Source organism: Necator americanus, chromosome II (assembly GCF_031761385.1).
Source record: "Necator americanus strain Aroian chromosome II, whole genome shotgun sequence".
Classification (NCBI taxonomy): Eukaryota; Metazoa; Nematoda; class Chromadorea; order Rhabditida; family Ancylostomatidae; genus Necator; species Necator americanus.
The window spans coordinates 16,281,465-16,305,902 of record NC_087372.1 but is presented as its reverse complement, the minus strand read 5'-3'; the positions used below and the strand labels follow the sequence as shown (position 1 = coordinate 16,305,902).

The 24,438-nt window shown below is 42.0% G+C and overlaps 3 protein-coding genes across 5 annotated transcripts; 2 read left to right on the top strand and 1 right to left on the bottom strand.

Annotated features, from left to right (window-relative positions):
• Window positions 1-673: 673 nt before the first annotated feature.
• Window positions 674-6,700, top strand: RB195_018051 (uncharacterized protein; the record flags this gene model as incomplete). 2 transcript variants are annotated; one of them, XM_064185305.1, is made up of 8 exons in its annotated part: window positions 674-742; window positions 1,687-1,896; window positions 2,394-2,628; window positions 2,683-2,829; window positions 2,900-2,994; window positions 3,185-3,580; window positions 3,632-3,787; window positions 3,880-3,891. In XM_064185305.1, the coding sequence occupies 8 exons, from the start codon at window positions 674-676 to the stop codon at window positions 3,889-3,891; spliced, it is 1,320 nt and encodes a 439-aa protein (XP_064041188.1). The 2 variants fall into 2 exon arrangements, with proteins under 2 accessions (XP_064041188.1, XP_064041186.1); XM_064185306.1 differs by lacking the exons at window positions 674-742; window positions 3,880-3,891 and adding an exon at window positions 6,524-6,700 and having other exon boundaries at window positions 1,792-1,896; window positions 2,900-3,036.
• RB195_018052 (uncharacterized protein) lies at window positions 4,013-6,258 on the top strand (the record flags this gene model as incomplete). Its single annotated transcript, XM_064185307.1, has 3 exons — window positions 4,013-4,111; window positions 4,188-4,287; window positions 6,170-6,258. The coding sequence occupies 3 exons, from the start codon at window positions 4,013-4,015 to the stop codon at window positions 6,256-6,258; spliced, it is 288 nt and encodes a 95-aa protein (XP_064041187.1).
• An 826-nt stretch (window positions 6,701-7,526) lies between the features above and the next one.
• RB195_018050 (uncharacterized protein) lies at window positions 7,527-23,654 on the bottom strand (the record flags this gene model as incomplete). Of its 2 annotated transcripts, none has more annotated exons than XM_064185303.1 (14): window positions 7,527-7,661; window positions 7,723-7,806; window positions 7,871-7,990; window positions 9,565-9,723; window positions 9,781-9,885; window positions 9,953-10,115; window positions 10,189-10,348; window positions 10,402-10,488; window positions 12,543-12,614; window positions 13,344-13,455; window positions 16,649-16,761; window positions 17,271-17,337; window positions 21,871-21,961; window positions 23,590-23,654. In XM_064185303.1, the coding sequence occupies 14 exons, from the start codon at window positions 23,652-23,654 to the stop codon at window positions 7,527-7,529; spliced, it is 1,533 nt and encodes a 510-aa protein (XP_064041184.1). The 2 variants fall into 2 exon arrangements, with proteins under 2 accessions (XP_064041184.1, XP_064041185.1); XM_064185304.1 differs by having other exon boundaries at window positions 7,610-7,672.
• Window positions 23,655-24,438: the final 784 nt, after the last annotated feature.

Below are 24,438 nucleotides of genomic sequence, written 5' to 3'. Positions count from 1 at the left end.
CTTTCAACTTTCAAAGGGAAACTCGTCCGAACGTCCGGCACACGGTTCTTCCGCGCCGTGCGATCCACGCTAGGCTTGCTGGCGTTGTCGTTTCCCTCGGCGATCGCACGCGATGCAGTCGTTGCCGTTGTACTGACATTTACATTTTGCTAAATTGCCAATGGAAATGGCATTAATTTCAAGCGGTACCTTATTTGGGGATAATTCCTGGTGGGCTGATACTCTGTAGGTGCCATCTAAATCTACTAAGACGGCTGGGCGGGCGGTCGCGTTGCGCCGCGCTGGCTCGCTGCCAGGTCTGCCATATCTGCGGCCCTTCGCAGACGTGAGGGCCTATGGTGTAAGGAACTTAAGTTTGGTTCCTTCATCAATCAACCCACTGCAGGCATAATCTGCCAGAAAAAGATTTTTTTAAACTCTTCTTCTCCTTTTTGTCAGGTTATATGTCGTGTTTTTAGAATACCTTTTGTTCGTTCATTTATTTTTTCCTTCTGCACTTACATTGCTGATGACAACTATTTCTACCACTGACTATTCGCTACACTCATCGCCGATGATGAGTTCTCCACTACTATTTGCTGTACTTTGCTACGACTAATCGCTGCAAATCCATTCCTTCCAATTCAAACAGAAATGCCTGCTATAACTGTTCACCATACGTCAGTTCTTTCTAATGCCCTTTACACTGCTCCTCCTGGATACTGAGACTAACAATTTTACAAGCTTCTACAAACTGCTTAAGGTGAGTTGCTTTTGGCTGTCTCTTCAATGTTGCAACCTTTCCTTTCATGGTTATCTTCCGCGACATATGCTAGCTTGAAGTTGTTTTTGGCAACGACTTTAATGATTCGTGTCATTTACAACTCACGGCTGGCAGAATCTTTGGTACTGAAGCATTATTTATGTACCTGGAAATTGCAATTGGCTTTATTTTGCCCACAGATTTCTCACATGTATATCTCTGCAGTTTAGAGGTTCTATTCCACCGTGCACTCGTTTTATTAAATTATTCTACTTTCCTTTGCTCTGAACTGCCAAGTGTTCCTTCAAATTTAATGTTTTTAATGATTGACTTATCGAAAGTGTGGTTTTTAAACGGCATCCTGTTTTGCTGCAACAATGATTTGCAATCGTTTGAGGTGAGGATTTCCAGAAATCCATTGGAATTTAGTCTATTACAACGTTTCGTATACGTCCATCTACATCAACATTTTCCTTTCATTTCATCTTGCCTTGATTCTGCTTATATTTAATTTGGAGTTCATCAAAAGCTATCTATAACAAATCCTATGTAGTGCAATTGGTTTTCGTCATATTTAAAATTTTTCCAGTGAATTTTCCAATTTCGCTTTGAACACAGCTGCAGTTGTCAAACGTAGTAAGTAGATCCAGTTCACTTTATTCACCTTTGTCACCGAACTCTTATTCTGCCACTTTATCCAGCCGACTGTGTATGGCAAAGATCTCGCATTTCGCAGAGGCTGGTCCCGTGTGGAAAAATGGATCACAAGTTGTCGTTATTTCACAATGCTGAAAAGGATAACATTCGTATCTAGTTGTGTCTATATCACCATACGCTATGTCATCGTCCTCTCACGAACTATCTGCACCAAAATACTTCTAAGAAGGAATCTGTACTCTCATCTAAGAGTAACCCACAAATATTTTGAGCAGCACATAGCTCAGGTTAAGCTGGAAGTGAAGAAGAAGGCTAGTTCATCAAAACCTATTCCCGAAGTACCCTGTATGTATTGCCCCATTTGTGATGAGGGTTTTACCGACCACGAAAGTATGGCCTGTCACTGCGAAGACAATCATAGCGAAGACGAGGCTAACGGTAAACCCCAGGACTATACTGTTTTACTGCTTACATTTGATACGGTTGGAGAATTCGAGGTAGGTCATTGGAAGTATTCACTGAAATGCACTGAAAATAAATAGAGTGTACTTTCCTCAGTTCTAAGAAGTTTGCAATATTCCAGGAATGATTGCATGAGCAGTGTGAAAGAAGTGGTACTAGTTTTTTCAAGCGATCAAGTTATGCCAAGGGCTCGTCGTACTCTTTAAGGTGCTTATAAAATGTAAATTTTGTATACAAGACATGACTTAATTCCTTAGATGCAATCGGGCTGGCACATATGAGAAAGCAACCACTTCAAAGGCAACATCTAGTAAAAAGGATGTCATCAGCTGTTCATGTTTTATGAACGTTCACATTGCCGATGATGGTAAAGTCAACATAAAAGGATGTTTGGGGCATGTTGGCCACGATATAGAGCCTGCGCTGCTCCGTCTTAACAATACACAAGAACAACTTTTGAGAACTCTTCTCGAAGGTCTGAATTAAAAGATTGCTTGAAAAATGACAAATCTAGACCTATTTTCATGTACAGAACATTCAATGGACTATATTTTGCGACGGCTCAAAAGGGACTACTCAGCGAAGGTCGTGGTTTGTCGATAGGTCAGATCTTTGGAATTTGACAACAAAATTTGGATTACGCCCTGGATATCGCGACAAGAATGGCATGAATTCTTTGATGCACCGCCAAGCAGAGGAGAACGCGGACGACGGAATCCGTGTCCTAGAGGTTACTGATGACCCTAGTGGACGAGGATTTCGTTTAAGTGAGCTGCTTGACATAATACCTAAAATTTTGGCAAACAAGCTCATTTCTTTAGTAATGATCACTCCGACACAGTTAGAATGGTTGAGAAAATTTTCGCCACGTGGAATTGCAGTCGACGACACACATAACGTCACACGTTACAATCTAAAGCTAGCGACTGTTTCAGTAGCTGACAACAAGAACCGGGGTCTTCCGGCTGGTAAAGTTTCACTCCTAATTGCTCACATTAATAGTTGATAACAATATTGACAAATGGTTTCGCATTAAAGCTTTTTTACTGAGCGGCACAATGACAACATTGGATGTACAGAGGCTCTTTTTGGAGATCAAGAAGCTTCTGCCTGATTTCAACCCACAACAGATAGTTAATGATGAAGCTCCATGCTTTTACAACGGATTTCGAGCTGTTTTTCCGGAAGCGCGGACTAAGCTGCACTACTGTAGATGGCACATCGACCAAACATTCAAAAGGAGCGCCACCAGATAAGTTGCGGTAAAAAAAATTCAGAAATCATTCTGCCTACTTTTGTGCTACCTACGGAGTAATTCTTCAGGCTCGCATTCGAGGACAAGTAAAGAAAGACCTCAATGAACTTCTCCTCATTGCTGACCTCACTTTGTTTGAGTCACGCTTCGGTCAAATTCTCGGTTTTCTCGAAACAAAAGGCCAAACTGGAATGGTTAATTATCTTAAGGATAATTATTTAGGCAAGTATAGAACCGTTTTGGCTTCACTTCCCTTTTCCCGAAAAGCTTTTACAGGAAGGACTGCCAGTTGGGCATCATTTGCAAACACAGGTGCCGTAATGGACACGACAATGATTAGTGAGAGGTGGCATCTGCGTCTAAAAAAGGACTTCCTCCACAGAAATGCCAACTCAAGAGCTGACTTCCTCGTAGAGCTGCTAATCAGAGCTGTGGAAGACTTGGCTGATTCAGCCGAAATTAGGGTAAAACGTTTTTGCAAACGTTTGAAATATATTCTTAAGTGATGATTGTAGGATCTCCGTCGACTCGCAGCATCCTCTTTCCGTGTTCAGCAGTCCAGTAAATGTGATAGATGGGCATTGAAACACTACGAGAACAGGCCTGAGAAGATGAAGCGAGTGGCAGAATGGGAACTTCAGGGAAAAGATGTGGCGGAAAAATACCAAGTGGTATACTTTTGTGGATGCGCATGTAGTGAATCCTTGAGTGAAAACGTTCACTGTCCACTCTGCGGTGTCTGTTCCTACTCTTGGCGTTGCAGCTGCTTGGATAATAGAGCTGGAATCAGTTGCCTTCACAGACATGCGGCAAAATTATATGGAGGAGGCGTTGTAGAAGAGCATCCATTTACTTCACACGTCCATGAAATACCCCATACACAGCTAAGTGAGACGATGTATGAAGTCGACCAAGTATTTCCCACTCAGGATTTGGTCACGGCAGCTCAGGAGCGCAAACAACAACGAACTCAAATAAGGAGTAACATTGAAAGTGTAAGTGTTTCAACTGCCTCCAAATTATCAAACATCAGATGTTGATTATCAAATTTCAAACCAAACAAATATTTAGAAATATGCAATCCTGAGCGCAAATGTAAACATTCTCGTAAACACTGACACAGAAGAAGCGGCGGAAACGCTCAAGAAGATTTCTGCCTGCCAATATCGAAGTAAAAAAAGAAAGAAAAGGGCAAAGAGGGCAATTAATGCAGAGAAAGAATGGCATAAGGAACAGCTACATTTCATACATGTATATATGTATATACTAAGCACCGTGATATGTACAAGAAGTATTATGTATTATTTTTGCATATAAAATAAAGATTACAACTGCATAAACACAAAAACCTTTTTTTCTTGATTCATGATATGTACCATACTAAAAGGAATGAGTGAACAAAAGTTATACTAGATGAGCGATCACAGCATAGCAGAAACGAGAAGAAAAACTGAGATTTCTGTTAGACTGCGCCAGCTGTGGGTTGCTTGAGCAAGGAATCAAACTTAAGTTCCTCGCAAATACAACTCCTAGCTAGCACATGTCATTAAGCAATGACCAGAAAAGCAATCACAACATAGACTGCATATCTAGAAGTAACTTACCTCAGTTGATAGAATTTAGAAGGTAGACTAGTGAATAGGGGTGCGACTCCTCCTTTTGTGGCGAGACGAGTGTAGAAACTAGCGTATGGACCCATTGGGGTCGGGTCGAGTAGCCGCAAGTGCCTGCTAACACCATAGGCCCTCACGTTTGTGAAGGGCCGCAGACATGGCAGAGCTGGCAGCGAGCCAGTGCGGCGCGACGCGACCGCCCACGCAGCCGTCTAAGTAGATTTAGATAGCACCATACTCTGTAACAAGGAGGCGGTAACGTATGGCGTCATGTACCATGAAGGCGCTAAGTGGTCGCTATTAGTCCACAGAAGGGTTGCACCAAACCGAAATTGGAGGTTTTTCTATGGCTGATCCAGCCAACCCAGGTTAGTCAATAGAAAAACAAAAACAATTTATAAAGTCACAACAACAGCAGAAAACACATTCTGGACTGCGTCAGAGTTATTAGTTAGTTGTGTCAGATTTTTTTCGTAGCTTTTCATTGATAGAAGGATAAAGGATAAAGTCACTGACGTCTCAATCCACTTGGGACGCATCAAGGCGTTTTACTGGAATTCGTAATCGTTGGGGTTTTGGAACGCGTGTTGGCAACAATGACTTGCGGGGGCCAGCCGATGATCAAGTTAGTGGTTTTTTTTTCATTATGGTACGATTCATTGAAAAGTGTTAAAAAAAAAACACTTTCCATTGAATCGTACCCTAATCTGAAGAAGCAAAGCGGTTTTTCATAACCGTCTAATTAATCCTTGTAAATCATTGCGTTGTAGAAACATCTTCTCTTGATGGTAGACGGTATAGCTACAGTAGTGTTGAAATAAAATGATAATGAAATGTTCATATCATTATACGCAGTCAGTTTAAAGGCATCACCCACGAATCTGGGGTGGTAGGAGTTCCAGGCGGGTAGTGAATATACGGGGTCGTAGATTGTGGAGAAGAGGTTGATTCCGTGCGTCTCTGCCTGTATCAGTGTGAACGGTCGACCCCGGCACGCTGTTTCTTACGACGGCTTCTGTCCAGTGCGCAGCCCTTGCGCCCTTCCGCCTGCGACTCGAATGTTTTCGACGAATCGCAGGCGGAAGGGCGCAAGGGTGGCGCGCTGCAATAGAGGACGGTGATGCCTCTAAAGCGACCTGATTTGTGATTGCGTACGCGGTCGCGACGGAAGTTTGGCTACTCCAAACGGAATGCAGTGATGAGCGAAAGTCTCACTGCCCTACAAATAACGCAATTAGGACTTCTTCCTATATCTGAGAAAAGGAAACAGTGGAGAATTTGCTAGCGAAGTACCTTTTGCTTAACATACATGCCGTACACTCTTACGCAGATATGCAAAAGTGGACAGTGGGACTATAGTGCTAGTTGGGGATTTCAGGCTCCATAGTACATAAACCGATGACTTCGTACTTTCACTTGTACGTTGCGGTTTCAATGCAGGCACAGCTTTTGCCGTATTTCGAAAGCCAGCAAAAGAAACAACGAATTTCGAACAAATAGCAATGCAGCTCTCTAATATGCCAACGTGATTTCAAACATGAGCGTGAAGAACAGAAGAACGGTCGCATCGGACGAGAATAGAGGAAGTAGCACAGACAATAGGATCAAGTTAATGGAATCATAAAGTGAAAAAGTTAACGTTAAAGTTTCTGGCGTTAGTCAATCCGCTTGGGATGCGCCCCCACGTGCATTTCAATTCAGAATCGTTTGAGGTTTACGAACGTGTGACTGGCCCATACAATGTGACTTGCGGGGGCTAGCCGATGTGTCAAGTCAGTGTTTTTATCATCCCAGAGAAATCTAGTACCAATTTATCGATCCGGAGGGATGAAAGGGTTGGCGAGCAGTAGTGCGGATTCGAACCCGCGACCGTGTGGCTACAACGGACCGCTGCTCGACTGCGCCACACCCGCCCCAAAGAAAAAGGTGCTGAAAAAATGCCGGTCCAACACTTCGGCGCTGAGTATGTGACCAGCTAATAATCAAACTGTGGACCACTAGTCAACTGTAGTTTCGGTTAAACATTCTTCAAATTGCCAGCGTCACTTAATTAATTGAGTATAATTAGTTCCATTAGCCAAAAGTGGATTCATTGAAAAGGCTACATATCTTACAGGAAACAGAGGCGGAAATGGTTGCTAGCGCAGGTTTGCCTTGACGAACACATCCGAACTGTCACAAGAGTGCTTGACGGGATTACAAAGATGTCAGTACTTTATTTGATGATGGCGATCCTGCTGTTCTTATGGTGGCAACTATTCTTCTTAGCAGTCAGTCTATCGAGAATTTTTTTTTTGTATGAAAAGGCTACACATATGCATGCTTCTTTCTTTTATTTTTACTATTCTGCTCTTAAAATTTCTGGTTTTGAATTATTAGGGAGAAATCGCAGGATCTTTCTGAAAAGAACTTCCTGGCGAGTAAAAAGCGGTGACGTGGTGCTTTGTTTTGCTCAAAATGAGAACTCTTCGGAGTTTAAGTGACCAAGGAACAAAACAAATGCAAAATCTTCGATTTCAGTTCATCACAAACATGTCGATTTTCTGCATGGAGTGCAAACTATCCTCTCCTCTATTTGATCGGCTTCTTTTCGTCTTTTACTTCAGTGTCCAGTTTACTATTGCACTCGCTTCCCTGGCTTCTTTGTATAAGAGTAACCATGTCATAATATTGGAAATAAATACTGAATAGCTGAAGTGGACTGCTTACTGGACGAGAATTGCGAAAGTTTACTTGGACATTTCCAAGTCAGGCTTTCGATTTCCTTATCATTTTTGCAGTGTTTTACTAGGTGCACTCAATAAACTTCAAATCTCGAATATTTTATCATAACGAAAGTAATGGATGACATGTTCCAAGCTATCAAAAGTTGTTCGTAGTTCAGAGCCCCGTTTTTCTGACGCCACTGACAACGGTTCGGAATTTCCCGACGCTAAAGAGAATCTAAAGAGAAGCTATTTGAAAGAAACAGCGAATAGAAAGTTCACATCCACCTTCTCCATCATGCCCGCTGGAAGATTATCTGCGTTGCTGAAGACCTCTTCAACATTGATTCCAGCTGCTTCAGCCATTTGCCACTATAAATTTTCTAGCGAATACTGGAATAGATCCTACTTTGCAGATCAGTTTAGAAAATGATACCGTGTCGGCCATTGTTGCAACAGCTACTCTCTTTGCCACTGGAAGCGCACCGTATGGAGCAGAAAATATCGAAATCAAGTGGCGTGCACTCGACAGAAGTGTAGTCTCGAATTCTTTCTTCTATAATCGTGCTACTTATCGTTCTTCTTCTTCTTGTGACAATTCAACGAAAATGAAAAATGCTCGGTCTGCTACAGAAAAACATAGGAATTACACAGTGTGGTACTTAATTTCTGGGCGTTGAAGTCTTTAGTGCCTCAATAATGCGCGATATATAATAGAAGGAAGCGGAACTAGAGTGGCCAGCAACGTTCAGCTCACAGAGAAAATATAAAATGCCATCATTATAATAGAGAGACGAGGGCATACTATGCAAAAGCTGGTAACCTGGATAGATTATGAGCATATGTGCAAACAGACCAATTTAGTATTCATTCCGCATTCATATCCCCGTCCAAAGATATCTTTGCAATATTGGATATTCAAGATCTATCTGACTCTTGCAAGACCATGATTCTCCGCCACTAGCAAATCATTATTTCACTGCGCTTGTCGTTGTGTTACACGCGATAAGTGATTGATCATTCAAGGATAACAAGGATCGGTGAATGCTTTCATTTGAGAATGCCTTCCTCCTTAGTCTGTTCGCTCACATCGTTCAGGATCTGGCAAAATTATTCTTTCGGAAGCACTCTGAATTTGGGATAGTGACCGCAAATGTAGACTTTTTATTTCTGTAGGAGAATCAATTTGATGACATTCCATGAAATATGGGAGGAGCATCGTGTTTTTTGTTACGCACGTGCGAAAGTGCACTCCCGTCTCCTTTGGATTCCGCTTTTTATAGCACAGCTTGCGTGCACCGAATTAACTAAGTAAACTATTGAACAATTATCATTTTTCCATCCCACCGCTTCGAGACAATAATATTCTCACTAACAGCAATCACCGAGAGCCAACCAGGAAAGAAGTGTCCAAGTGAAATAACTTCTTTCAGCAAAGCAAGACAATCCGAATAGTTGCCGACTACCATTTACCACGCAGCCTATGCTCATCGTGGAGAAAATAGCTTGGAGTTTAGAAGAAAACAGATTTAAATAAGTGAAATAACTGTTACAGGAGGTTGACCATTACTGTACCGTGGGAGTATCAACTGCGTCGTGATCGCAATACTTACTTTACTTACTAATACTTTTGTCTAACTGGGCAGCTTCTGGATTTCACTTATTTCGCCCCTAATTCCTTAAGTTTAAACTACGTGGAATCTCTTGGCGAACCAAAAGCTGATGCCTCTATCTGTCGTCTCATCACCTTATCTCGTACTGAGGGCCGAGATCTTGTTCATTGGTGAGAAGTGAATGGAAGAAAAAAATGTGATTTTAAGTGAGAGGAGAAATGTGCCTTCTCATCTAAAATCACATGACCTAATGCAGCCTGTGCCGAGCCTGCCCCAGACTGCTCTAAAGCGCAACATTGCGTATTTTATACATTATTTACTCTGTTCTACTTTATTTCCTGCCTTCGCATTTTATCATTCTATTTTATCGGAACATTTTTTCAACTGTGAAATTTCATTTATAGTAGGAAATAAAAAGGAAAATAGGAGGGAGACGAAAATACGTCAGTAATGCGTACTTCAAGGGTGGTAATATAATTATGGTAAATATGGTAATAGAGACTGTATTGTCACCTACATTCAGCTTCAGCAGATCGTTTACAATGGCAACCTGCCAGTGTTCGAAGAACTTTGATACAGTGTCCGACGAAAAGAGGCAGCAAAGTGTACGGCCCACGCGAGCGAAGGTATCGAACGAAGGAAGTAAGAACTGACGAAGGTAGAAGTATGTGAGGATCTGAAAATGTAATTGAGAATACTCTGGCAAAAAATGCGCCGTAATAGTATATGTGACCGTCTTCATATCACTTGCATGGGTGGAGGTTAGAATGAAGCGATCCTCATGAGAGACCATCAAAAGCTGCTCAGTGGGAAGTGAAGTATGGGTGTTGAAAATCACCTGAAATTCAACACTGGAACGTTGACATGAAATAGGAGGAAGACGATAATACGTCAGTAATGCGTACTTCAAGGGTGGGGCTTGCATCAGCGAGGACTTTTCTATGTACGAAATATTCTCGTGGTGATCCTTCGCCAACAGTGATTACCCAATCAAATGCAGGTGGCTTTTCTCCGGCCAAAATTGTTGCTAGTACTTTTTCGGCAGCTGGTGAAGCATTAGGCTGCTTCCTAAATTCTAGCACCGAGGTCAAATACTTTACGCACAGATCAAATTTCTGGGGTGTGCTCAAGATGAACGTACAAGTTTAGGTTCACCAGCGTGTCCAGGGTAAAGTATGAACGTGGAATAGTGAGTCGAACTCTCATGGTGAGTGTTGACATTTCTTTCATTACTGCATTTAAAAGACTTAGAGACAGAAGAGAGTCAGCAACATAGCGGTCACCGATTTGTACCAAAGGAACTGTAAGTATTTCAGAGTAAGAAAGAGTAAGGAAATGATTTTTGGTTACCCACCTTGTGTTTCATCTTTTCCCTTTATGGTTAATGTAATATACTTGATGTGTGGTGCGCGCTGATTAGGAGGACAGTTGTTTCCAGCGCCTCAAAAATAGTAATTGATGGCACATTTATCGCAATTTTTCAGTCCTATAATAATAAATAGGCTTCGTTTTTAATCACGTTTAGAGCGCTATTGTTTACTCTTAAACTCGAATTTAAAGTGAAGGTTTACAACATTTAGAAGACGTCGCTAATGACTGATGAAGACTTGCGAACACACATCCAAAGTGGGTTTTGGTTCGTTTAGAACTATGTAGATCAACAGGATCGGCGATGTGTACGGCGGAGAAAGTTCCAGCGGGATTTAATGATTTTCTTTTCGTTTCGAACTAGGTAATGTATACCATGTTGCACCTTTTCAAGTATGAATGAATCGTTCTATGGGAATATAAGAGACATCTTTTCGAGCAGAACATAATACCGCTTAGTTTGAAAATCTAAAGCCGAAAATCCACAGGAAATTCTAAAATTTGACCATATGACCGCATTCTTAAGTTTTTTCCAAGATTATTGACAATTTTTTAAATTCAGGGCGGGCGTGTGCTTAGTCGCTTAGAGGTCCACTGAAGCCACACGGTCGATGGTTCGAGACAACTTTAGTGCCCACCAAGCCTTTCATTGATAAAGGACTTGTCTAGGAGTATAAAAAGATTGACTTGATCATCCCCGCAAGTTATTGTATCCCAACACGCGTTCCAAAACCTCAACGATTACGAATTGCAGTACAACGCGTTGGCGCATCCCAAGTGGATTGCCAGTGCTTTATTCTTTATCCTTTTTTAAGACTCTTCACAAGCAAGAAAAATCAAAGAGAATTGGCTTGAATTATTAAGGAGTCAGTTTCTCTCTTTCCAACTAATTCAAGCTGAATTAGGTAGATTTTGTGAATGGCGTTACCAGCAGTTGAACAATATTAATGACTGTCTGGTCAAAGATTCGAAACTTTCAGTTTCAGTTGGGTTCCACCGCTTGCTTAGAGTTGCTCCCATAACTACACTCTCATACTTGCAATTATTTAGTTATCTGCGCGCCACAACGCTATGCAACGCTACGCAACGAAAAGTTGTTCTCGGATAGTATTTAATTCAACGACTTTCAGAATTCATATATTTCGTTCACTCCTGTCCACGCGCTTGTGTCTGTTCTCCAATGACTGACGTAAATAGGATCACGTCTAATCCGACCCACCTAATTCTGCGTACTTCGCAAATGCAACACTTATTCTGATCTTCGAACGACAAAATATGTAGAGGTGAAAAATCCCGAATCTTTTTTTCTTCTTCCTTCTTCTTTCTTTTTCTTCAACTTCTTGTTATGGATTTCGTTGACTCTACATATTTCTTCACTGCCTGCGAATAAGTTTTTTTGACGCATTATCAAGAAAGAGGAGTTCAGAAGTGAGTTCAGAGCCGGTATTCCTTATCTTCTTGAATATATCCTCGATGCTGTTGTATCCCAACAGCTGCTCACTTTCTCCCGTTCAGCTACAGTGTCAGACGTGCCAGGTGAACTCCACAATTCACATGCACAGAGCATGAGGATTGGGACGTATATCCGAATGCTGTGTCCATCTTGTTGTGCTTGAAAAGACGTTCAAAGGCTTATCCGTCTTTCCCGGCGCTGATTAGATCAACCTTTCCACACGCTTCAAAGAAATCAGTCACATCGCTTCGCAGGAATATATCTCTAGAGGAATAATCTCATCAGATGGTGTGATTGCAACACATCAACTTTCTTTCCCATGTAGTTCTGTAAGATAAAGCATACCAAAGTAGGGCCGAATAGTTTGGGTGACGGTGAATCAACTTTTCGAAGTCCTCTCTTCAAGTCCACACCATTATATTTATGTCATGTGGTCTGACCTTTATGTAGCTTCATAGTAGTTGTTCTCTTTTCGTCTCTGTTCTTTTCGTCAGAACAATTATGCGCACAACCATCATAAAAAACAAATCGTTTTTTAAACTACCAAAGTCATTTTATATGTTTATTACGTATTACTTATTTACTTACGTCGTAAAATGTCTTTTGATACATCTGTCTGCTATACGTCTTTTTTTCTCTATTGCACGAAGAAAAAGCATTTGCTGGTTACCCACCTCCTCGTATGGTTTTTGGCTTCTTCGAAAATGAAGGACCAATTGATATCATTTCGAACTGACACAGCAGATCTAAGAGAGCAAGTACACATTTGTGTGATGGCATGGCACTTAGGAGGTTTGTCAGGTGCGAGAGTAGAGCTCGTGGTCGCCTCCATTGCAATGCTATCTATAGCTACGATGACAATAAACGACGAGGCGACGCTGACGTATAACGACAACATCTCGAACTTAGCCGATTATCAGATAAAAAACCTACACCTCAGCGATACCAACAGCAGGAATTAACTACTTTGTGTTCAGGCTTACGGCAATTTCTTTATGTTCTTAAAATTAGATTAGTATCACAGATAGAACTGAAACGCAGCAGATTACCATTAACAATTACGCACGGGAAACGCAAGCAGCTGATTACTTAGTGTCTTTTCCATAGTTGCCTTCCGGAAAATGGGATATGAACGCCAGAGTTGTCCAAAATCAATTAGGTTTAGTGTTGCTGCTTCATTCATCCTTTTACAATAAGAAATTGCACATCATAGACAGTTAGCCATTTTTCAGTTACAGTGTAATGCATCCGCTTTGGTATTGTAACTGTAACTCCTTCGGCACAATATCGCAGCTCGGTGAAGGTCTCAACGAAAGAACCATTGCAAATATCCTTGACCGCGACCATATAACCTTCGTGAGAAAATAAGTGTTTGGCATGTTAGACCCGATATTCAAATTATTTCGAGTGTATGATGCGAAATAATATGGGCATTGTGTACTCAAGCTACGGAACGCTGAGTGATCATCTCGTACCGCTGTCATCTTCTTGGACAACCGAGAGGCCGTATGAGTAACACCACAGGACGTTAACGTGATATACCGCCATAGGATTTGAATGGATTGTGTCTCCCACAACCTTCATTTCCTGAAAGAATAGAGATGGGAATTTATATACATACAAATAAACGGTATACCAATATCCCAAGCGTAAGTTTTTTGGTCACGAAAAGGCGAAACAAAGTTGTTTTCAATAGTTTATATAATTATCTAGTATCAGAGAAGTGCAGGCGTCATTTTCTTGGCTTTCATTCTTTCTTCTTTTGCAAGAATCATGAAGATTTCATTATGGAAACAAAGTGAGGTGCATTTGACTCTAATTGTCACTTAAAAAGAAGCTGCAGCAAATTACAGGTTTTCTTGAACTTTTTTGTAAACCAGGAAATGGTCTCAAAGTTTGGTCAGAATATCGTTCCAAATGCTGTCGCAGCACCTCACAGCAGTTGATAAGGTTACATGAAACTAGGTGGAGTTGAGAGATGAACTTCTTAAGATCAAGGAAGCTGCTGCCTTTAGATTTGTGTTAAGAATTGGTTTTTGCGGGATTTTGGGACAAGTTGTTTGGCTGCCGAAGTCGCTTGATCCGAAAACAATGAACATTATTGTGTGATTCATTTTGATGTAGAAAATCTCAGATTCACGCAGCAACAACGCTTAAAAAATTGGAAATTCTGAATTCAGAAGCTCAAGCACGTCTGGAACGAATTAGTGGAAGTGCACGAGCATTGCGGGCAACTTTAGGAAGTTCATTCGTAAATGCACTGAAGCTGACGGAGACAATTCCAAATATTAGGTTGGTGCGTAATTAATTTCGAAAACGGACCGCATACTTCAAATTGCTGTAACTCAGCTTAAACACAACTTTATTAACCAAAATCAAAACCATCAGAATTTACACATCTTTTCCAACGAATCGATAATAGATCTAAGCCCTTAGTGCAAAAATTGAGATTATAGGAATCAACAAAATTACGGAAACCACTTTCAACATCGTCCGAATTAGTGAACTGCTGCTGGCGCAACTGTGAATCAAGAGCTCGAAAAAAGTGACAGTCTGTTGGGGAAAGGTTTGGAGAATACGGTAGGTGAGGGGGAACATCTATACCCAAATGGGTTAATTTTTGACGGGTGATTTGTGCGGTATGTGTCTTTGCGTTTCTTGCAGGAGAATCAGCCCTCCTCTGTTCACCACTGCCGGCCACAATTTTTGCAACTTCTCATACATATTCTCTAAATCACAGCAGCAGTAAGACTCTGCTGTAATTGTCTGGCCTGGTTACATGAAGTCGTATTGGATTAAACCTTTACAGCACCAGCAAACTCTACGCCTGACTTTTTGGGGTGAAGATCGGGTTTAAGAAAAGTGTTTGGAGGGACATCCTTATCCACCCACACAAATCCACGTTTCCTAATATTGTAAAGGACCCAATTTCATCTACAGTTATAATACGACTAAGAAAGGGCTCACTTTTTAACGGAATCAAAATGTTAGAACACATGCCGTAATGTGCCAGACGCTGCTCCTCGGTTAGCTCGTGGGGCGCCCTTTTCTGACATCTTCACTTTACCAATTTCCGCCAAATGTTTAACTACTGTAGTATGATGTGCGCCCAGGTCTTTTGTTAACGTCCGTGTATTAGTCTCCAGATTTGCCTCCATAGTTCTCTCTAGATGCTCATTATCAAGCGACGGCATGCTACCACGACCCGGTTTTTCTTCGAGATCAAAATCGCTAGAAGCGAATTTTTTAAACCAGAGCTCCACTGTCCGTTCGCAAAGATAGTCTGACAAAAAAGCCTGCTAAGGTTACGGGATGCTTCTGCCGCGCAATGTCCCAATTTAAATTCGTAAAGCATGATGACTCGATAGTTGCGTCGATTCGTGATTTTTCAGAGCCGTGGGAAAGGCCGGCTGAAAAGTAGAGCGACAGCTATATACGTAATTTAAAGAGCAGATAAAAACCTACAAAACGATATGTGTTGTTTGCCTTGAGATGAGCTAATTTGGGTTAAAAATTGTTTTATTTACACATACCTTAAACCGATATTAATTTTGCACCACCCTAATATTTGTCGTGATTTTTTTGGTTTTGTTGTGTTGTTATGATGTTAATAAAACACTAATGTGCAAAACTTAAAGGCATCACCTCACGAATCTGAGGTGGTACAGATTTCAGATCATTCGTATACGGGATAGGGATTTCTTCCTAATTGCCGTAGAAAACGGCCCGGAAGATGCGGCGCGTGCGCAAAGCTGGCGCACTCCAATCGTACTTCTTGTAGAAAATAGCGCGCCGGAACGCCCGAAGCCGTATCTTCCGATCCGTTTTTTACGGCAATTGGCAATTCTCTCCATAATCTCCGCATACGAATACTTCACCTGAAATCCATACCACCTCAGATTCGTGGGGTGATGCCTTTAAGGATGAGATAGGCAAAGTAACATAACGTATCAACAATTCTGTGGAAATGAATTAAAGTGTACACTGCACTCTTTCCACATATCCTTCTGGCATATTACTTTGGCCATCTCATTTCTATGCTTTACACACCAGTGTATTTTATGCAATACATTATTTTGATGCTTCATTGCAGATTGTCTGCCCAGTACTTTTACGCATGCGATACATACGAGACAAGTGTCTGGTCCTTATATCTTTTCAGGTTTCACGACAAATCAATAGGAAGAAGGATACTTTAGAATTGTTGATTGTTGCACTATGCAAGAGAGTAATGATGGTAGTGGAAGCAGATACTCGGCTTTATCAGAAAGGAAAAGTAGGAGATTGCGGTAACACACACACACACAGAAAACTTGGTCTGCACAAATACTAGCTGGGTGTTTGTGTGATCTAATCTGAAATGTTAATTGTTACTTGCATGATAAATTATTCGAATTATTCAGATCAAAGCGCCACTTGATTGATTGTGTGAGGATGGTGAAGGATTCATTCTCTTTCGGTTACTTCTAAGAACATTGTAAAATAACATAGAACAACGTCGTGGCCAGGACAGCAATTCTCCTGTCACACATTCATTTTTTCATATCGCGACACTGGTGTTTTTCAGAAGTCTCGATCCAGTATTGAGCCAGTTTTAGCTCAAATTCGAAGATGAAGAAGTGATTTGACATTGAGAGGAGGAGTTTTGAGGAAACGATCTTGAACAGGTTGCCAATCAAAGGAACTTATTGGAAAAAAAAACTAAGAAAGTTGCTCCCTACTGCCTCTGTATCAACAAAGTTACTCGAAATCTGATGTTTCAGATTTTGAAAACGGACACCTTTAGGCCATCTCGATGAACTTGAAAGTCAAATTGGAATTCAAATAGCGTCGTCTCCTTGTTTCCTTCAAAGTCCTCAAAAGAACGACCACCTTCATAGAAATTGCCGTACGCTTAAAAAAGTTATCTTAACCTGCATCAATCGCAGATTAAAGGCAGCATACCACGAATCTGACGTGGCGACGGAATCCGCGTGAAAATCTAGAGCTAGCGTTCTAGAATGCGGTATGAGGTGTGGTTTCGCTCATATCTCTTTGATCGTAAGAAACGGCGTGGAAGACGACATTTTTTTTAAAAGAGTTCAGTTGCCACGCATGACCCTTGTATATGCGCCGCATAAACAAGGACGATCGGTCGAAGATAAGTGTTTTCTCACAAACCTATCGAAGTAAAACCAATGAATAGGCTGCTACGGGGTCCGTAAAGTCTGCCTAAAGGAGCGTTCTAACATATCATGTAATAACCAGACTGGATTTCTCCCACGAAGTTTCTCACGACGATCAGAAACAGATGAACGAAACCATCACTGATCCCGCAATCTACATCCTCATCTCTAGCTTTTCACGCGGATCCCCTCACCCCCATTAAATTCGTGATATTTTGCCTTTGAAGGCTGTAATACCATTTTCTTCGTGAACAAGGACTTTCTTCCCATTTGTGAGCCGAATTTCATACGGATGCGAACCGACCTGAAATGAGAAAATGCTAAAGAAATATTTTTCGTAGTCAGAGCAGGAGTGATGTAGTGGTCTAAGACTCTGCGAAACGCAAAAGGTCCCGACTTTGGTGGCAACTAGGCGTATCCTATAGCCTCACAGCGTGGCCTAGATCTATGTAGCAACATAGACCGACGATACGGTGTCAAAACAACTAGCTGCTGCAATAGAACAACGCACATTTGATATGTGCTGCACACTGTGCTTTGCAGGAAACTAGTTGTTCTGATAGCAAGACAAAAACTATTTTATATAATGTATAAGTTTTGCAAACCATCGACCTAATAAAAGGGAGCATGGGACAGATTGAAATGGCTAGATCAGCTTTGCAAGCTCTCATTGACAAGATGAAGAATGACTATGACAATAAGAAAAGCAAAGAGGATAAGAAAAAGATCCAGCAAGAACTAGAAAGTATCGATACAGAAACAAAATTCACCGAGGTCATGAAAGACGCCATGGAGCTTATCTTCATGCTAGACACTCGACTTACGGAAGCTCGCAACCACGAAAGGCGACTCGCACGCAACTTTGGACTTTCGGGACGGAGAAGCAAACTTCTCGCTAACGTTTCCGCAACAAACGCCCACAGTGAAATCCGGCACGATTTCTCCTTCCAGGGTCGATTTGCCAAAGTTCTACGGCAATGAAGAAGAGCTACCCGGCCGATGCACCAAAAACTGTTCGAGAGGTTCAGTGGTTCTTCGAGATTTATTCTCTCAGAATTCTATCGAAAGGCAAGTGCGCTATGACTCGTCTTTAAATACTGTCACGAATCAATAGCTTATCGGATTACAACATCACAAAATGTTTTCGTTCTCAAGACTCAACAGCGGTCATCGATTGACTAACCTAACATTCAAGAGCGGTCATCGATTGACTAACGCGAAGCTTTCGCTGATCACTTTAGACTACCAACAAGCAGTCGTAAGACAGAACTGCCATGCTACCTGCAACGACCGCTTGATAAAAATTTCTCTCCAGGGCACACTTGCCTACCTGCCACACGTTCATGACGATAAAATTCTCAACTCACACTAGAAACCCTGGCATTCGTCGCTGGGAAGGTTTCAGGACTGGGATTTACCCGACCTCAGGCCAATTCTAATGACGATCAGAGACCATTGAAAATTACCACTTGCAATCTTTTGCACAACAACAACCCTAGCTGCAGCAACGTATTTCCTTGGACCAACAATATTCATTGTCCTTTTCCGGATCGCTTGGCAACTCCTGCAAATCATTCTCAAAGGCGTCACTGCGGTCCTACTTCTTATGGTCAAGCTCTGCAGCAATTTCCTCAGTTTCTGTATACGCATCATGCTGTAAAAAAGAAAGTTGCTGTCGCACGCCACCCGTAGCACAACATAGCCGCTTATACCATTTTATCCATATTACTATCTCAACGTCATCCCCGCTTGTCACACATCACAGTACTACAGCCTTCCCGTAGCTGCCTACTTCGCTGACAATGGATTAGGTCGACTACGCCATTCATATTGAACCCCCTTCAGAAGCCATCAAAGAACTCAAGGAGCACATTTTCGTCCTGAATTTCAACGCGAAGATCGACGCGATTCTCAACATACTCAACCGCCAAGCTGACGACGTCAACAAAAAAATGGATCTGCTACTGGAAAGAACGAAACCGAAGTCGAGTTGTGTCTTCTGCTCGTTCGAAGATAACAAGGATAACCACCCGACTGGACGATGCTGCAGATATCCGGATCCCTTCTCACGTGCGGTGCAAGCGTCCAACCTGCAACAGATGCCTTCAACCTCGTCACGTGGAAGACTGTGGAATCTCATGCACATTCTGCGCTGCTACTCATAATGTGCTTCTGTGCCCGAACAAACCATCTGCGTCTTCCAATTGCAAGCGGCGCAAAATTTGAAATCTTATCGCCGCCCCGCAGGAGAGGTGCCATAGTTGACTGAACCACTGCACTTCTCTTCGCCCCCCCCCTTTTTCCGCTGCCGTCCGTCGCCCTCTATTCTTCTTGCTATCGCCTCGTGCCGTCGTCAGAACTAATTCAGTCGCGTGTCACCTACGTTCAACCCTCGTCAGTATTCGTCAGTTCCTCCGTCAGTTTGATTCTCTGGCTGTATTCATGTGTCTGACTCAATTCCTCGCATACGGTAAGAGTTAGTTCCGAAAGATCTTCGACAGTTATATAGTTCTGTGTTTTGCGTAGTTCCTTTGTTGAGCGCGGCAGTGTCGCGGTATCTCACAACCTTTTCGCTTGTTCCTTTTCTTTGTATTCAAATGTTAGGTTTGTCAATCGATGACCGCTGTTGGATGTTAGGTTAGTCAATCGATGACCACTGTTGAGTCTTGAGAACGAAAACATTGTGTGATGTTGTAATCCGATAAGCTATTGATTCGTGACAGTATTTAAAGAAGAGTCATAGCGCACTTGCCTTTCGATGGAATTCTGAGAGAATAAATCTTGAAGAACCACTGAACCTCTCGAACATATATTATATAAAATATATTGGGCAAGGCTTCAAAGTCATCTACAATGGTAGTCCAAACAGCAGCAACGATGCATAATTGTCTTCTAGCGCCTCAAAGACTTGAAAAAGAATCGTGAAACGCTTAAATGTCTGTCTTATGAAAGTAGTAACGGCAAATGATGAACGGCGACATCACTTGTTCTCGGAGAACGTAGCTGCTTAAATAAAATTAGGAAGGAGTTTTGGGAGTTGCTCCAAGAAAAGACGAGGTATCGCTGAAATGCGTGATTATGAAAAGCTTGAGCGAAGATGGTGAGCGCATTCTGGTGTTCGCAGGCGAGAATCTCGGACATTCAAGGTTAAACCTCAAGAAGTGGCTTGAACGCTCATCATCCACCTTTCCTCGAAATCAAAATCTGGCTCTAGCGCAGAATTACTATTATCAATGCGGATCTACTGGGCTCAAGTGGCGGTGACTGAAAGCCATCTCGTTTATACAATTACATCTGACAAGAACGTGGAACACACGTGACAAATCGTAGTGAGCAAGCTCGAAGCAGCCTGCACAAGGCTTGGCACAACGAGACTTTGTCGTCGGAAGATTGAGAAACAGATGTGGCTATGGACGGAGGAAGCAAAAACAAGTTTCGTAAAAAGAAGAGCCCTCGTCAAGCTTTTCCCACCAGCAAAATGCCAGAAAACTGGCAAAATTACACGAGTACGCAAAACGACTCAAACAAAGAAAGCAATGACAGTGGTGATAGCCGCCCACTACGATGACGACTACAAAAGGGTCAAGTGACACGATGACAAACCTCTTCTTTTGCAACTGTCGAGATCTGTCCATTGAGAGAAGAAGGGCAGACACCCAGCTACTAGAATTATAAGTCGATTCGAGTACTATCTCATATTATGGGAATCTTTGAAGGCATTATTCACAGCAGAATTTGAAAGACTGTCGATTGGTGTGCGGTTTCGTCGATGATCGATGCCGTCCACGTTACACGGTTTCTCACCGAGACGCATAGAGAGGAGCAAAAACTGTTGCATCTCTTATTCACCCACTTAGTGGAAGCATTCACATAAAGTCATCTAGTACGCTTTACGACAACATGCTGTGCCAAAGTAGTCAGATCAGTCGAAATCCTCTACGCTGACCCATGAAATCGAATGCAGGTGGCTGCGAAAACGTCGATGGAATTCCCAATCTCCTTTGGTCTGCACAAAGGCGGTGGGTTCTTTTCCCTGCCCTTCATAAATGTCATGTGCACGACAGCGGGAGATCTTCTGAACATTTAACAATGGTCGTTACTCTGCGACGATGAAGTCATGCTGGCCTCAAGACAACAATTGTGACGCCATTGGCTAGAAACGTTTGGGCAACTTCTCAACGTCATAAAGACCCATGCAACCAGCAGCGTGTCCTGTGACAGAAAAATGCCTTTCCAATTCGAAGGTATATCGAACAGTCACTCCATACATAACGGGCTATGGTGCCGAGTACCTCCTAGCAACGAAAAAAGAGCAGCGTCATCTTGGAGTGATGGAAATGAAGGTGCTACGATAAGCTACTGGAGCCATTCTCCTCGGCCACATTCATGACGATCATATCTGGCAGAGATTAGGTGTGGCTTCTATAGCTGAGAAGACGTAAAGTCGTTTTCGCCTCGATGGTGCGGTTAGGTTCTCCGTGATGGTAACCACACTCTTCTTAAGATCGGATAGACGTAGATGTAACCGAAAAGCGACCAAAGGGTGGCCGACTTGATGATATTCAAACTGATATGAAGTCAGCTGCCGTCCACCATGCTTGCGTACAGGACCAGCGAAATGGCATCATCTAACAAAAAAGCGGGCCCGCCACTGACCTCTACAAACGCTGAAGAAAAAGCGAATTTTTTGTAGTTAATCTCATCAAATAAAATTTGTAAAAGTTGGTTCTCTTCGACAACGTCAAAATTAATTGAAACTTGAAAGAAACTTTTTTCGGCTCAATGAAATAGACATAGCGCGGTAACAAATACGCTTTCTGATAGAAATTTTACCGACCTTTTCTTTTTTTGTGAAGTCAATAATCTCTAGCCCTTCGACAGCGGACAGATCCATAATTTTGACGGCTTGATTGTATCTTCTCACTCTTCTAAATGAAAGATGATAACAATACATTGCGTGTTATATACCTCGTCAGAACAATAACAGCAGCAACAAGGATGTGATTTTACTTTAGAAGTTACATTTAGACATCCCTAGAAGATAGGTCTGGTCGAAATAATTATGACCAGTTCCAGTGGTGCAGTATTCAAAATAGACAAATACTGCGGTTTGGAAGGTAACTAATAAACAGTACCCGAAGTATGACGCGAGTTCCCGCATAATCGAGAGTTATTCTTTTTCGCTATTCGTGTTAAAGTTTCTGGCAATGTCCGAAGTGCCCCCAGTGATTTTCTAGCGAATCGTTCAGACTCGTGCGCCAAGATTTAAACCTTGTTTGTATGAAAACGAAATAGTATCGCTAGAAGCCTAGTAACAAGAGCATCTTCGTCAACATTCTATCTGTTCATCCGATTCAAACAAGGAAAGCTGTGTTTCGCGCGGCCGAACCGTTTGATGTAGACCTGAGCAGAGAACTGACAACTTTGGTTTTTGGCTAACTTTTAAAATTGCTGTTTATTGAAAAATTTAAGGTTACGGAAATCAAACATCTAGAACAACACGATACTGAGGTGATTGAATAGGACACTAAGAAACCTTCCTACCTCACCACGGATAATAGGCCTTCCCGCCTAATTTACTCTTTTCGGATGAAGTCAGCACTGCCATTAGCCGGTGTCTGATTTACTAGGCTTACATAATTCCCTTTTAGTAGCGAAAACATCATCAAACGAGCTTGTACGACACTATTTGAACAATCCCAAACTGTGTTATGTGTTCCACAGAGACCACAAAACATTTGTATTGGGGTATTGGGCTTGATGTTCGGATCCAAACGTTGGCTCTAAAATCTCTGGGGAAACTTTGGATCTACACCAGAAACACTATGATTGATTGCAAAGAAGAATGTCTCTCGATGACGCAGGAACTCGTGCCATATCTCGCATGCTCTTGTGATTTGAATGAGAGATTCGTATCAATCGATTAGTAGGCGGTCATCTCTACGTTTCTGTAATTCAGAGAGAGCATTTCGTGTCTTAATGGTTGAAAAGTAGGTTTAGACTTTGGCTGTATGTATACTGGTGGAGCTTAGATTGTGAATTAAGCCCATTTTAAGGTCCGGAGAAAGCGATTTGCCGATATGTTAGCCAATATAATCAGTTAGCAGCCCCATGTCCAGTTCATCACAAATCAATACAACATCTTATTATGCCGAGGGTCTTTTTTTCTTTTTGAGAGTCGAACATTCCACCTCCTATAAGTCCAGTGTGTTTCCGATCAACAAATTTGTGTTGTTGTGACATCCATGCAAGAAAATTATTTAAAAAAGAATACAGCAGAGATACTATATTAGATATTAGTATCCGCCTTTTTGCATATGAACTATTCAAAGTTTAAGAACACTACAGATGGAGAAAGTGTCACCCAAGCATCACAGCAGAACAGCGCTCCCTCTATCGCTCTTCCACTGCCGAAGAATTTCTAGCGCAACACCGTAGACTCAATTGGGTATGGATGAATACCAGTAAATTAGCACACTTACCACCCTCGACTGCAACTCGGCTTAAAACAGAGCTACGTGTGTGCCCCGTCTTGTACCTTTCAATAAAAACTCACAAGTTGATCTCTGACAGTAGGCCTGCCTCTGAAGATCCTTCAACGTTCAAGGTAAGACCTATCATAAGCTACGTAGGACGCCCCACAGACAGGATCGCTTGCTTCTTAAACGTAGTGTTGGTCCAGCTGCTGAAATTCGTATTAACTCACCTTGTGAATGCCCATATGTTTTGGACCACTTAAAGAGTACTCATTTTGATAGCTCACCGTGTAATGGAGTCTTTCAATGTTACTGTATTGTACGCGAATGTTTCCAACGACTCCGCTATGCAGGCAGTTTTTGAGCTTTTAACTGAACTCCGGTGCTCAATCAACCTGAATGCTTTTCCATGATGCGGTTGATGGTTGTTCTCGAATGAACTGTCTCAATGGTATTTTGCACAAATCAAGGGTTTTGCCATGAATAACGGTTAGCGCCAACACTCGTCATTGCTTTCTTGGCTACAATTGAGGCACGACCCTTTCTTTATTGACGATGTATCGACTACTTGTCTGCTTTTTTCAAGCAGAGTGGAACAACTGTTTCAATTTACTAAATGAACAGTTGGAGTATATACAATTCAACCTGGATAAGCTTGAAGGAGAATAGTTACCGTTACACAATGTCTGAGTGCATATCTCAAACAGACTGCGCAGAACAAAATGGTACCACAAACCCAGTAATAAGAATACCTTAGTTCACTTTCTTTCTGCCCGTTTCACGCAATTTAAAAGGTCGGTAGTACGAAATTTTTTTCGCAGAGCCACCTCCGTTTGCATTGGAAGAGAGGAAAGACAAGAATCTATCGAGCTTGCTAGAAAAATTGCGGTCAATAACGACTACAAACCTGTGCGACTTATGAGTGAAAA